This window comes from Nestor notabilis, unplaced genomic scaffold (assembly GCF_000696875.1).
Source record: "Nestor notabilis isolate BGI_N333 unplaced genomic scaffold, ASM69687v1 scaffold14367, whole genome shotgun sequence".
NCBI lineage: Eukaryota > Metazoa > Chordata > Aves > Psittaciformes > Psittacidae > Nestor > Nestor notabilis.
The window spans coordinates 1-15,743 of NW_009935281.1; the positions used below are offsets into that span (position 1 = coordinate 1).

General features: G+C 41.0%; 1 protein-coding gene across 1 annotated transcript; it reads left to right on the forward strand.

The window, feature by feature from the left end:
- The first annotated feature begins 3,605 nt into the window (after positions 1–3,605).
- On the forward strand, positions 3,606–15,059 carry ANKEF1 (ankyrin repeat and EF-hand domain containing 1). Its single transcript, XM_010017772.1, has 9 exons — positions 3,606–3,951; positions 4,423–4,622; positions 6,108–6,257; positions 6,973–7,096; positions 7,959–8,781; positions 10,911–11,137; positions 12,405–12,571; positions 13,760–13,903; positions 14,934–15,059. The coding sequence occupies exons 1-9, from the start codon at positions 3,606–3,608 to the stop codon at positions 15,057–15,059; spliced, it is 2,307 nt and encodes a 768-aa protein (XP_010016074.1).
- Positions 15,060–15,743: the final 684 nt, after the last annotated feature.

Consider the following 15,743-nt stretch of genomic DNA (forward strand, 5'->3'; position numbering starts at 1 on the left):
CAGGTTGATAAGGGAAATACTCCTCGCTGGACATCAGCGCCCTCCCTTGTGCTTGACGCCTCCCTCAGAGGAGAACAGACTGGAACTTACCTCGGTTTGTGTTCCTGCATGGTCCTTACCACGCAAGTACCCCGCAGGTCAGCGCCAGCTCTGCCCATTTCAAGCAGCTTCTCTCCCATTAAAGCCAGTCTCCGTTCCTCCCAGTCGCAACCCAAGAAGAATCAACTAACACCAGATCCGTCCCTTACCTGGCTCCAACGGGGCCCTCCGCACTTGAGGCTCGTGGAAGCAGTCTCTCACCCTGTTCCTTGCTCCCAGGCACAGCAGTGCCTGGTCACCAGCAGCCCAGGGCCTGATGTGGAGGTCTCCTAGCTGAGGAGCAGCCTCCTCTCAACCCCTGTCCCAGCAGGTGTTGCTCAGGCACCTGATTGCCAGGTACTGGCTGGCCTGAGGGCCGCCTGCTTCTGCCGCCCGCCGCTGGGGCTTGAACACCAAAGTGGCTGGAAGAGGGGAGACTTAGATGAGACATAAGGAAGAAGCTCTTCCCTGTGAGGGTGCTGAGGTGCTGGCACAGGGTGCCCAGAGAAGCTGTGGCTGCCCCATCCCTGGCAGTGTTCAAGGCCAGGTTGGACACGGGCTTGGAGCAACCTGCTCTAAGTGGAAGGTATCCCTGCCTGTAGCAGGGGTTGGAACTGGGTGAGCTTTAAGGTCCCTTCCAGCCCAAACCATTCAGTGATTCTGTGATTCTATGACTGGAAGTTGCAAGGCAGCCTGAAAAGAATGCACATTTATTGAGTATTCATGCATGTATCCATCCATCCATCCATCCGTCCATCCATCCATCCATCCGAATATCCAGCCATAGCCTCGGGGATGTCCTTACAGTGCTCAGGACTGGGCCCAGTTTCCCAAAGGTCTGTATCTTGACATCAAAACAGGCTCATTTCAGACAGGGAATGACTGTCACTGGGAATTACTGTGCCAGGGAAGCGACTGTCACTCAGCACTAAGCTATGGCCTTTGCCCAAGGCAAAGCATTTCTTGAGAGTTAACACCAAGAAGGGCTCAAGAGAGAACTCAGCATTACAGGCTATTCATTAAATTGGAATTCAGTTTTCGGAAGAGTTTGCTTCGTCATTCTTATTAAACATTAGTCACAGCCAAAAATCCAGTGCAATTATTCATATAAAGCTGTAAATATAGTATGGCACTGTTACCACATTGGTTTCTTTTGTACTGGCACATAGGGCTCATGCTTATCTCTGTGGCCAGCAGGCAAATGGATTAAATTTAGAAAGTGCTAAGCTATTTTCTCTCACTAGAGATAAAACACATGAAAATTTCATTTACTGGTTTGTGAATGGTGGTAATTAAAGGGTTGTTTTCAACTTGAAAAGTTTAAACTCAGAAATGTTGAAAACTTTAAAAAAGGAGTCCCAGGTGCTTGCAGCAGCAGCAGTGAGACACCAGGCTTAGACAGTCACTGAGTGAGTGCACTGGCCACTAGACCTTCCCTCTCCATCGATGTACCTTGGATCACAGCTTGGAAAGCTTTGTGAGGAATCAAGAACCTGGCTGAAATGATTTTCTTAATACTAAGTGTACCAGGAAAAGGTTTAATGAGTTCATGCTCTCAACTGAAACAATGATACAAGCTGGCAGAATGAAGGTAGCGATTCTGCTGATGTTTGTCAACAGATAAAATTGTTGCTAAGCAGATTCTACAAGCCTGGGATTTATGATCATAGCTTCATGAAGCCCTCCCCAGAGCATGACCGACTCAAAACCACATTAACAATCCCTCATTTTTCATTAAAACATCTGTTACAGGTTAAGTGATAAAAACTCTATCAAATACGTACAGTTGGTAGTATTTACTTAATGAAAATTTGCAAGATGCTGCAGTGATATTTTCATCATAGAAGCCTGTTTTACTTGCTTGTAGCTTCACCTGACTGGGTAGAGCTTTCTAATCCCACCTGTCTTATTGGGATGCTGTTACTGTAGAAAATTCTAATAAAACTTGATCCAGTCACTTTCATATTAACTGTCACACTTAAAATGTTATGGTTATTTCCATGTAAATTGTTGGTTCTTAATGCTTTGAAGCAAAGACTTTAAACTGGGTAGGATCTTGCTGGTGGCTGAATTGTGATAACAACATACTCCACCACTGTAATGAAAATAGTTTTGCTTATGTTTACGGAAATGATTTTGTTACTGTGTGTGAAGTATTAAAATAATACCATGATAAGCATCTCAAAAGCACCAGGAAAAACTAATCAGGCTGAATTGGGGCTAAAGTTGTAATGGTGTGTAATACATTACCCTGTGAGCAAAAAGGAAAGCGTGGAGTAAGTGTAAGGTGTGCTGTCAATCTCATGTCCTGAATGAGTTGAAGGTTGCGGGGAACAAGTCATACCTAATCACATACTTATTTCACTTTGGTTTCACACTTGTTTTGCAACTGTGTCGTCTCACCCTCTGGAAGACATAACACTTTGGGCCATCCTTATTCTGGATGCTTGTACTTCAGAGACCGAGTGTCATGTTTGTGCAAGAGGTAGCACTAGCACTGTTCTGAATCTCAAGCATAATCCATGAAATAAATCCAAATCCATATGCATTGAATATTATATCCATTTGTGCCTGCATCAAAGGTTACTGAGAGATTTTACCAGCTGCAATGCTGCTTACATTCTGTAGCATTACTAACCTATTTCCATGGAGAATGTTACTTCTTTAGTGTTTGCCGATTTGGGGGTGGGGAGGTGGGGGAGAAGGGAAAAAAAGGCAAGTTGTGATCCTAAATGAGTTCCTGAAAAAATACCCAGGTGCAAATAATGAGTAACAGTGGGAAGAAAAGATCCAGCTTTTGAAAGTAAACCCAAGTTCCTTACTGCTACAGGGTGGTGGAAAATATAAGAAGAATATAAGAGAACATTTAAGCTTGTCAGCTTGCCACCCGAGGGAACCTTTTTCCAGGCCAGTGCTCCACTGTCTGCATCTTCTTTTTCTTTTCCCCAAGAGTATTTGCTGCAGTGAAATGCAATTTACTCTGTTACGTACGTAGCCCAGCAGGAAGTTCATGCCTCAGCTACTGAAAAAAGAAGGTGCTCAGACACTGATGAGGTGATGCTAGTATCAGTTTTATGTTTCAGCAAGTACAGAGAACAGTGTGACTTGTGATTTTTTTTTCTCTTTGTAGTACTAAAATGACAGATGTTCAGCCTCCCCTTAAGCTTCCAAGTAATTGCAGATTATAACAGTTCCTTGAATGGAAAGCAGTTACCTTACAGTTTCTTAACTTAATTTTCACCTTCAGTGAGACTTCCTCATAACGGTTTGAAGACTAGAAAGAACAATTTTGCAAAGTGCTGTATGTGTTTATATAGTCTCTACCTATGCTGTATATACTAAATGAGAGAAATTCATTCAAAGCTTAGTGCTCTGTTAAGTTAAATGGATATTTTCACGCCTTGAACGTAGTTTGATTCCGTTCTAACTGGCATGTAATTATAATCTCATCTCTGAGTTTACATTTTTTCTTGTTTCTCCATGTAGAAATCACTTCCTTCAAAGAAGCCATTTTATCTCATTCCAGGATGTTACCAGTAGATATCAGACTTCGAAACTTACAAGTGTACAAACTTCTTCAGTGTGTTCATGAAAGAGACAAGAAGCAAATAGAAAAGCTGGTCCAGAATGGATTCCCAAATCTCATTAATTTCACAGAGCCTATGGAAGGATACAGTGCCCTTCAGTTGGCCTGCGTTAAAAATGACTCTGACATGTGCAGCTTCTTGCTGGAACAGGGAGCTCATCCTGATGTCCAGGACAAAATGGGTCGTACTGCAGCAATGAAGGCAGCTGAGTTAGGCCATGAGTTCATTTTGGATATATTAGTAAAAGCTAAAGCAGACATGACTGTTGTGGATAACGAAGGGAAAGGTGAGTAACAGGGAACCTTGTCAGACCAGAAATACCATAAAATGACCCCATACTGTGTTAGTCACTTGCTACGTATGTTGTGTGCCATCCATAGACAGGAACCATGGCTGAGGGTAATCCTTACAGCTCAGCAGAAGCTATTTGCCATAAGAGCTTCACTGTAAATAATTCTCCCTGAGCAGTCTATGCCTCAAAGTCTATGCTTTTAGATTTCTCTAGTACCTAGCTGAAAGATAACTTGTGATGGAGGATCATGTTCCTCCCATGACCTGTCACACTTAATCCTGATTTACTCCCCGAAGTTCAAAGGCCCTACCTAAACTGGAAGTCTTTTTTGCATGTATGTACTCTCAGAGAAGTGAATCCTTCTCTGCTGAAGGATTTTGTCTGTTCAGCTGTGAAGCTTACAGCCTAAGTAACCTTTCTACTAATTTAGTATCGCACCATAATCGCTGCTGGTTTTCTTTGCAGGTGTTTTGTTTTACTGCCTGTCACCTACAACACGGCACTACCACTGCACAAAAATTGCCTTGGATTCTGGTGCAGATGTTAACAACTGTACCACTGATGGGAAGCCTGTATTTCTACAAGCCTGTGAGCAAGCCCATGATATTAAAGAAATATGTCTGAATTTCATGGAAAGAGGAGCAAATCCCAGTGCAGGAAACCCAGTATGAGTATTTCTGTAACTAAGAACGTATATAGAGAAGTGTAGAATAGTTACCAGATTCCTCACATTAAAATAATGAAGCAGTGACAAGTGCTTAACTCTGTGGCCATGCCTGTTCCCCTCTTCTGCACCACCCTTTTTGCAGGAGCAGGGGTTTAAGTTTTCTGGTTGCACCACATATCCTGAGTTAGGTTTTTGTTGATTAGAATGCAGTTATTTTACAAACACAAAACGTAACTGGGCCAGCTCTTAGGAGCTGCAGTTTGCTGTACTGCAGTGGTGCAGGGCTGATTTGTACTTTGCCTCCATGTGCTCTGAGGTTCTCAGAGTTGAAATAATTCACTGTTCACTAAAAGGTGAATCCAGCATGAAAAACCTGATGGGGGATCAAGGCAGGAACGAGGCATAAGAAACTATTTTCATTCTTTTGTATGTCCTAGTCATTTATTTGTTCATTTCCTTAATTTAGCAAAGACCTGAAGGACTGCAGCTCTGTGCTGTTGATCAAGTTGAGGAGCTCAAGCTTTCCCTTAGAGCCACCAGTGACTTTTGCTTTGGTCCTAGTTTTGCAGTTATCCTTCCTAGCTTGTAGCTATAGCAAACTCAGTGTTTGGGCACCCTTATCCCATCCTCTCACACATCTCTGGGCACTCAGTGTACCTGCTTTTATTTTTGTAATATGATGGGCATAAATCTGGTCACATAATAGGAATAGTTTGCTAGGAAGACAGGTGACAGGGAAGGACGTATGGTTCAGTGGGACAATATCCACGGCTCACTGCTCTCTTTGCCCCTCTGTAGGGTGGCAAGTCAGATATTCTAAGTGTTGCTGTGGGCCGACATGGTAATGGCAGGCAATCATAGAATAGTTAGGGTTGGAAAGGACCAATCTCTGGTCTGAGATGTGCTCTGTTCTTGGGAAGATCACCAGATCTGCCCAAGTCAGCCATTATAAAGATGATAGATAGGTACTGCTGATCACAAACATACACTATTATATAGAACTATATATAAAAAATACATATTAGAATGTGAACTTTTCCTCACAGAACAGCAGTAAAATTCCCCAGTTGCTCTGCCTTCCCTGTAGCATTCCTCCAGCCATAGCTCCTTATGCTTTCTTAATGATAGAGGTGGGATTTTGTGTTAAGTTTTATAAACATGCATGAAAGCATGTTTATACATACACACAGAATAAAGTATTCCATAACTAAGGAATTGATTTTCATGAGGAATATTGAAGGAACTCAAGCTACTAATGTATCTAAGTCACTGGGATTTGCCTACTCATGCTTTAGCAGCATTATGGTTAGATTCTTGAAGTTTACCTGCAAGCATTTTGGAAACTATTAGACTGATCTCCTTTTTGTGGTAATACCTAAAAGGAAACCTTTGGTTTTATGCCACCTTGCAACAAGCAGATCATGTTGTTCCAACCTGAATTAGCACAGGAAACAAACTGAATTGCTTTCTTGCTACTTTGCAGGCTACGGGTCGCACAGTCTTAATGGAAGCTGCAAGAGAAGGTATTCTTGAGCTGGTGCGTGGTCTGCTTGAGAGAGGAGCTGATGTTAACCTGTTTGACTTTGAAAGACAAAATGCTGCACATTTTGCAGCCAAAGGAGGCTTTTTTGAGGTATCTCTATTTGTGGTGTTAAAGCATTGCTGCAAAGCCAAACCTGGGGTGGTTGGTTTGTTTGGTTGGGGTTTTTTTTGGGATTAGGTTGAGTCCAGTATCTGAGCTGATCTAAGCCTAATAACCAGCCATCAAAAGCAGCTTCTTTTTAAGTATCAAAAGGAATCCAACAGTGATAGAACCTCTCATAATTGCAGAGCCTTTTTTGCCAAGGTATCTCTGAGTGTGCTAGTGTGGCTGGCTGGTGTGAACAGCTCTGTTGGAGAGCTTGTTTCTCTCAACACGTAGCATGTCACAGCTCTGTAACTTAGATGAAACATTACAAGAGAGGCAGATGCAAACAGCTGCAATTAGGCAGTTACTTCCTTATTGCCCAAATAGCCTTCAAAGTGCATAAAATTACACAGTTTTGATTGTTGCATGCATTGTCAGAGTTACTTTAAGACAGTGGCCTGCAGTGAGGTGGCAGGAATGAAGATTGTCCTTAGTGTTTACAACAGAACAAGGTTTCTATTTCCTCTGTGAAATAAGCAGAGTACTGCAGAAAACAGGAAATGTTACATGTGCTTCGATTAGCTGGGCTTTATTAGAGATTAGAGATCTTTACTAAATGAACTGGGAATCTATGATACCGCATTTATTTGGAAATCATTCTGACACTTCCCCATCTTAAGGAACAGACCAGATTTTGGTGGTATTGTCTTTGTTTTTCTAGATTCTGAGGGTTATTTCAGCTTATAATGGGGACGTGGGCCTGATCGCTATGAATGGTAACACGCCGCTTCATTACGCTGCAGAGGGAGGATTTGCAAATTGCTGCAAGTTTATAGGACAAAGAGGTACATTAAAAATAAGTTACTTTGCAACTATCATGTACATTCCATTTCTTTGCTGAAAGGAAGATTTTATTTGGGCATCTATGAAGGATTTGACTCTTGGGTACCATGTGGCAAATGTAATTCTCATTAAGAAGTGCCTAACATAGGCTATTGTGATTTATCTATACACACGTGGCCAAGATAAAACATTTCTCAAAGAAAGTAGCAGAAACATCACGGGTTTGTATAACTCAGAACTGGACTGTCTTAGGTGGTTCTGGTTTTGGTTGGGTTTAGATGTATTGCATTGACACTTCCAACAGAAATGTAATTTTTGGTTTGCTGATCATTTAAAAAAATAAATCTCTGTAGTCATGGGGAAAACTTCATGCTCATGGGTATTGAAACAGACTACAAAACAGCTGTGATCATGATCTAACTTAATCACGTGATCATAACACTTCAAAATGACCATGCAAAATCCTGCATTCTGTTCTTATGAGTCAAACATTTAGCTAGTGATCCAATGCCATATTCCAAGGTGAGGGTATAGAACACTAAGTTGCTTCTTAACCTTTCTCACCACTTAAAAAACATAGTTTCCACTGAACTTCTCCCTTTCTATACATATTCATGAATGGATGGATAAGTAAAGCATGAGTTGCCCCATGAACCTCCCTTTGGAAAACAAATACGGGCATGTGGCTAACTTTCGTCTGGGATCAATGACATGGTTCCATCTTCTATAGCCTTTTATAGTTAAGACAGTATAAAACTGTAGACCTGTGGCAATTAGTTGCACATACAGTACAAGTCTCATATAAATAATTACATAATTAGGAATTTCACTGCATTACCAGCAAAACTGTGTCCATATTTTTAGGCTGTGATCCTACGTGGATAAACTTGTCAAAAAAGACACCAAGAGCCATCGCCAAGGATGGTGGTTTTAAAGCAGCAGTATCAGAACTGCGTAAAATTGAGAAAACCTTTGCAAAACAGTCCAAGACTGATGACAAGGAGGAAAACCCCCAGTGGGCTGTGAGGCTGTACGACTGGTCCTTAGAGCACCAGGCTGCCCTCCGCAAGGCGTTCGAAGCTGTCGACCAAGGAGATGGGAAGGTGACTAAAGACAATTTTATATCGGTTATTCAGCAGCACTGTGCCTTTGTGGACACTGAACAACTAGAAACTATTGCTAAAATGCACGAAGGACGTCAGGCTGATGGAATCAGCATTGAAGACTTTCTTAAAGGCTCTAAATACTTGCCAAAAAACTATCTTATAACGTCCTATGGACCCAAAGGGAAGAAGGGGAAGAAAGGGAAGAAGCGAAGAGGCAAAAAAGGCGTCGCTGTCCCTGTGCCGATCTGTGTTATGCCAAAGAGCGCCTGTCCTCTTAGAGAAGATGGTTTCCCTGTGTACATGGTTGAAGTCATCCAAAACCTTGCTGACATCTCCCATTTTAACCGAGACCACCCATCTGCCCATCCCGTGCATGATGACCGTGCCTGGTATATAGACGAGCCAAGGAAAACGTACATGAACATTAACTACCTTGTCAGAGAAGCAGACTTTCCATCTCTGCAGAAAGCATTTGAGGAGGGTGTGCACGTAGACATAAAAGATCAATATTACAAAACACCTTTGATGGTTGCATGTGCAAGTGGGAACATAGTTGTTGTGCAGTATCTTCTGGAAAAAGGGTAAGATCATTTCAGAGGGTTTTTTTTTTTAAATTGCCAATTTGGAGAGGCTTTCAAAAGCATAAATTTCCAGCAAACATTTGGATGCAACAGACCACAATTTGGATTTTATTTATATAACATTTAATATTAAAGTTAGTTCCATAAGATCCTGAGTTACAGAGGGTTAGTTTATTATTTTTCACATTATTAACAGGGAAATAGAAACACCCAAAAGGTAAGTTCCCCAGGTCTGAAGGTTTCGGATGCCCAGGCTGTTAGCATTTTGATCAGAGGCAGAGTGCCTGTCAGAACTGCAGTCTCTAATTGTGCATCCTCAAAACCGAACTCTCAAACTCAGATGAATGATTTTGGGGAAATCTGGTTCAAGTGACTCGCCTGAAATGAGCAAGGCAATCCTGGATAAAGATGTAAGAGTTAGCAAATTTATCTAGCAAATTAATCTCCACTGCTTTTGTCAAGCCTCACAAGACAGCACTGGAGTCACATCTCATCATGTTTAACAGCTCTAGAAATGTAATAATCTTAAAAAATAGTATCAATTTTGTGGTTTTTAAATTGACAGAAGTTAGAACATGGAGAGGAAAGTTATCAGGACAGTGTTTAGCTTTGAATCTTTCAGCAGTGTGGACTTTCAGGTACTTTCAATTTGATATGGGAGTGTAAATACTTGTTACAATATAACCTTTTCGGTACAGTATCACAAATCCATATCAAATAGAAACAAAACATCTATCCAGAGCTATAGAGAACACTGAGATTTAAACATAAATTGGTGGCATCTGCTTTCTATCTTGTTCTAGAAAGACTCAGAAGTAAATTAAATTTGGGCTTAAGGCAAATTTAATGCTTGATCAGGAAAAAACACTGAAGAATTCCTAAGTCAGTGCTGTGTTGTTGCTGTTCCCTTTGATTGGTTTGTTTCTGACAGAATGAAGTTAGCAAAAAGGATTCAGGGGCAGCGTATTGGTACAGGCATGGAGGATGGGTTGGGAGAGAAAGTGGAGTAACTGCATATTTAATGAGAAATATAAAGGCAATGAGCACTGCATACAAATAAACCGTAAGGGCTATGCAGCTGAAAGATAACAAAGGTAAAACTGGTAGGATGGGGGAATTACTGGGATACGATCTCACCAAAGGCAGAATACTGAAAAATGTTAAAAATGAACACAGCAAAACACATGAATCTGTTCTTTTGATCTAGAGTTAAATACTAACCATCTGACCTGAAAAGCAAAGAGCTATCCCTGGAAGCAACTCCGCCATCATTTTCTTCCTTTTCACTCCTTCCATGTCTTTTGGGAAGACATCAGCTCTTTGTCCCTAGAACCAATGGGACAGCGACCCTAACTCAGTTCAGGACCTCTAGGCTGTCTTTAACTACAAGGCACAAGTAATTCACCCTGCTTGAGTACTGGGGAATCCCCTCATGAGGCTTTGACCCCTTCTGAACCCACATGTGACACACACAGATTGCAGATCTGGGCACGGTCACAGGCTGTGCTCTCTTCAGACATGTGGGGGAACCATATTTCTTCCATTTTAACACCTTTAAGGGGCTTTTGTGGCTGTGGTTCCCCAACCCCTGCTTGTGCATGACCCCAGCCCAAAAGCTTCCAAGGCAGCCAGTTGCTAAAGGGCTGATAATGCTTTTCCCCTCAGCTTTATCCAAAGGCAGCAGATTCCAAATATCTCGTTCAAAATAGCCCTTGCACCCTCCAAACATGCCAGTTTTAGCCTGACAGCAGAAACAGTGGCTGAAAAAGTTTTAAATGCTCAAATTTTGAGAGACTTTCTCTAACTCACTTGTACATCAGCAGTTTTTCCATCTGCTCTTGGCCCAGAATTGCTCTTTTTTGAATTCCTTAATCTGCTTTTTGCCATTATCTGTGAAGCTGGAGCACAAACACAAGCAGCATTTTACAGGACTATGGTGTCTTACATGACAAGCCATATATTGGAGTATGTATTGGGTACTAAAATGGCTTCAGAGGAGCAGCAGCAATATGAAAACACTTAAACACATTGAATATGCCATTGCAGGGAGCTGTTAACATTGCTTGTGTTGACATTCCTGTATCTAGTAGGTAGCTTCACCTGCCTCAACTTCTCTTATTCTTTTGTAGGGCTGATGTAAATGCAACAGACAATTTCATGTGGACTCCTCTCCATCACGCCTGCTATAATGGACACCTCGATATTGCCAAACTGATAGTGAAGGCTGGAGCAGCAGTGGATGCACCTGCAATAGGCAATGCAACCCCACTAATGAGAGCCATTGAGGTGTCCAGACTGGATATTGTCTATTTTTTACTTGAAGAGGGTGCTGACATCCAAGCTACAAACAGCAATGGTAAATATCAACATCCCAAAAAAAGGCATGTTTCCTTACATGTATCCATGTTTTATTAAAAAAACCAAACAAAACTAAGTTCTTGGAACACTTTGAGAAGTGTTCTGGGTTTATGATCACTGTCAGGACCAGGATGAAGGTAAGAAGTGCAATTAGTTTTCTACAGTGTGGACTCACTATTGTAACTAGTCAGCTTTCCTGGGTTTTATGCATCTAGAAAATGAAGTAACATGATTAATTACATGATTAAGAAGTCTGTTGTTTCTCACAAGATTCGTACAGTTATAAGTGGCTTTAATGAAAAAAAATCTGTCTACTTTTTAATATTATTTGATGGAAAATTAGATTTTAGTTGTGGCCAGTGTATACTCTGCCACCCATTTAAATCATTTCTTTTTATGCACAGGCAGCACAGGTTAAACAAATTTCTTGTTGGTTAGCATGGAAATATTACTCCCTGAGAAAAAAATACTTAACAGAAGAACAAATCAAATTGATACTGAAGTGTTACCTCCTCACAGCAGATCCCTCATGCAGTATTATTTCCTCTCTTTTTGGAGTAATTTAAAAAGTTAACATTTGTCAGATTTTAAGCTGTTGCTCTAACAGAGGAAGCACCATTGCTACATAATGAGATTTTCCTTGCCAAAATGCCTAGTAGTTGAAACTCTGCTTGTAGAAGGTATGTGTATTCCTTATTTCTGTGTAGTTCTAATTCACACAGCAGTTTAGGCTCACAGCTACTTTACAGCCACAGCGTTTTACCTTGTAAGATCCAAGAGTTTGTCCTCTATTAAGCCCTGAAGGTGTTCAGCCACATCTAAACCATGGAGCTTTCCCCTGACTCCTTGCCAGCCATGGAGCAAGTACTGGAAGAGGTAGATACCTACAATAACTTGGTCTACATTCCTAACCTTGTACTGTGCTAGCCATCTCCTAGTGGTAAATGCTCTCAGAGGTCAAAATCACAACCTGCAGGACCAGCACATTAAGCTGCAAATGTCAGGACATTAAGAGCAAAGCTACCACTCCAAGAATTCCTGCAATACTTGCTTCCAAGGCTCATTTCTGCAAGGTCTTATTTCTGGCAAACTGTGCTGATGACTGCCAGCCCTCACACGATGTCAGGCACGCTGCTGGCACACTGAGTGGTTAATAAAATAGAGGCCTAATTAAATTCAGTTGGCTGTGGTGTCATTTTCCAGTTGCAATAACAAGTACCAAGGTTCATTTTCATGGCTTATGCAGGTATTTATTTTTAATACAGGAAAGAATCCTCTTGATATTGCTAAAGTATTTGCAGATTCTAGAATAATTGATCTGCTCCAAAATAAACTGGACAATTTGCCAGAAATACCAGAAAACAAAGAAAAAGCTGTGAAGCCAAAGCCATCTACACCAATGCCTGCAGAGGAACAAGCTGCCAAAAGAGAGGTATGAAAGATGGTAACAAAGGATTGATTTGCTAATAGTTAGTAGAATGCTTCTTCCTTTCATGTATTTGCCATCCATGTCTCTCTAAAGCTATAAATCAGGCAGTTTTGTTAAAGTATTTTCAGAAGCCAGTACTCGTTCTGCCAATACTAGTACTTGGTTCATTGGCTGAAATTTTGACATGTTAATTATATGAACTTCATGTCTTCCCCTCTTAAGAATTGTGTCCTATGTCACTGATGGGACACAGAAAAATATTTTCTCTTTTCCCCCTCCCGCTGAAGTTTATGATCATCCAGCTCCGTTGTAAATACCAAACAACCTGTAAGCATAATTTCTTCAAGGGAGCACCTGTTTCTTCACAGGTAAGACCAAGGCCCTTCAAATTAGTAGAAAGGTTTTTTTATTCTGCTAATGGAGCTCATTAAGGCAATATCAGGCTCACTGACTTCTCATTTCCCATCTTGTCTCTTAACCTTCCTCTTCTACTGTTGACACGAGTCCTGTTTCTCAAATCCCACACTGAGTTTGGCTGTTGTACTACTGAATGCTTTTCCAGCATTCCCAGGAACCTTGACTACCTTACCAGTGCCCTAGTTCAAGCTGATATCAGCTTCTGTGACCACATCCTTAAGGTTCTCTTATGGTGGAGGAGATCTTCTTGATTTACCAGTGGTACTTGTTAGTCAGACCCAGGATGCCATTTAGGAAGAAAATGCAATTGTATCTACGTTGCTGGAAGTGTCCTTCAGCAGTCCTGCCCTGGATGGTGTAGCAAATATTTCCTGGTAGCCAAATGTTGGTTTCCCCCTTTCAAAGATATTTTGAATGTCAGGGATAGTGTAGGACTATGTTAGGCAGGAAAAGGAGAACTGTAGTTGCTAATTTAGTCATGACCTGGCACAGGAGGGGATTACCAGTGGCACTAGGTGGCTGTCTCAAGTCTTGAAGAGCAGTTAATGTTTTAGTGTCCAAGAAGGAGAGTCATCAGAAGCCTAAGAAGCCTTTTAGAAGATTTCCCCTCACAGTTTTTGGTTATAAAATAAATAGCAGATGTAAGAAAAACAGATTCTGAACAGATTAAGAAAAATACACCCACAGTCGATAAAAACCAGAAGAAGTAGCCAAAGATGCAGGATGTGTGCCTTGCTTCTGGACACGCTGTATAACTGATAACTTCTCTTTCAGTCCTCACAGATATCACTGGCAGATGAAGAAACATCCGTTCCTGAAAAGGCAACACAATCCCTTAAGGACAGCGTTGTTTATCTGAACTCTTTGATAGCCAGTGGTGCTACCAAGAAAGAGGACATCACATTCAAGCCCAGAAAAGTACGTACAGTAGCAAAACACGAGCATGGTTTCGCATTAATGTAAAGGCAGACCTTGCTGTAGATCAAAACAAAGAATAATATGATGAAACAACTTCACAATTCAGCTAGCTTGTAGATCATGTGACATGGGCTAGAGAGATGGCCATAGAATAACAGTGAACTAATGAATCCATGTGTACGTGTATTTTATATATACACACACATATATTTATATAAAACAAATTATCCTGGAAAGCGAGCCCTTATCAGGTTTTAAAATAGGATTAAATTGGACCCACAATAAAATTACAGATGCCACTATGTTCATTGTAAGGATTTTTACATTCCTACACTTAAAGGATACGAGTCCTTGTGCTTGGGAGCAGCACCATCTTCTAACTTGCCTTCTCAATTAGTTATCCCATGATTGCTAAAGTAACATTTACTGACCTAAATGGATCACAGTACACTAAATATATACTTCCTTGAGTTAGAATACTGGAAATAGAATTTTTATATTAGGGACTTGTTAATACTCATTCAAGAATAACCAAGAAGCAGAGAAAGATGACCACTGAGAAGTAATACTTTTTTTTCCTCTGCTTAAAAAGGAAAAGACCACCATTGCTGACTGAACAGTTTTGCTTAGAGGTTGTTTACCATTTCTCTAAGCCTGATTTGTGCCAGTTTCTGCAATGGTCTCAGGGGAATAAGGCTACACCATCAGTGACTCTATATAGCTAATTACTGTTTTCCACTCTGAGGATCTTGGGCCCGAGTCAGTCATTCTAAACAATTAGCTTTGCATCTTCTTTCCTGCGTTATCCCTCATCTGAGCCTATGGCATGTTAGAGATTAGCAGCAACAAGAGAATGTTCTGCTTATACGTACACAAATTGTTGTGGTATCTTCTGCCAGGAAGCCACACCGGTTTTCTTCTATGTCTCAGGATGGAAAAGAGTGCTAGAAAACAGCTCTATTTGGCTCACAGCATCATCTTAATACTTCACTTGCAGTCCAAAATAACTATAAATATCTTTGTTTTGTAGATTTGGGCCCCTGAAGCTGCAACAGAGGAGCTAGTAAGGAAGCAAGAATGGCTCCGTGAACGCTCTGCTCTTGATGGCTTGTCAGAAAGCTCTACAACCCCCTTTGATAGAAAATTTTTGCAATAAGCACACCAGCTGGAAGAAGCTACTTCAGCATATATTTTGAGGGGATAAAGATCTAAAAGGCTACTCCTCTGCAAGGAAGGAATCATGCAGTGCTCAGTAAATGCATCTTAGTTATGATTAACAAAAAGGTTGTAGCAGGTTTTTCCTCTGTAGATTATGTTGCTTACACATAATCTTTTGTTAAGGGCTTAGTCTGGAAAAAGGTTTTTCCTCATGTGATTCTATGTTTTGGAGGTGGCTCAGCATATTTCCTGGAATGGCTGTTGTTAGGGCACATTCATGTCCTTTATCTTTTTATCCTTTGAAAGGTATGGCTTTAGGAGGCTATTTTTCACCCAACATAAAACTTCGTCCTGGAAGATATATTACTCTTTCTACTAAAAAGGTGTTAAATATAAAGATATGAAGATAGCATTCAGTAATTATTTAAGGCAACAATGTTCTTGGTTGTCTCCAGAGGCAACAACGTACATGATTTACAACCAGGACTACTATGGCCTAGCGTACTGCTTTCATATTCTCCCATGCACTTGCAAGATTGCGCAAACATTTCTCCTTACCCGCTGAAGATGTATTTCCCAAGAGCAGCTCTGCAAAGCTTTTTATCCAGACCTTTAGGTCTTTTTGGCAAACTTGAAAAACACAGAGATTTTGAGTGGATGCTGGAGAGGGACTCTTCATCAG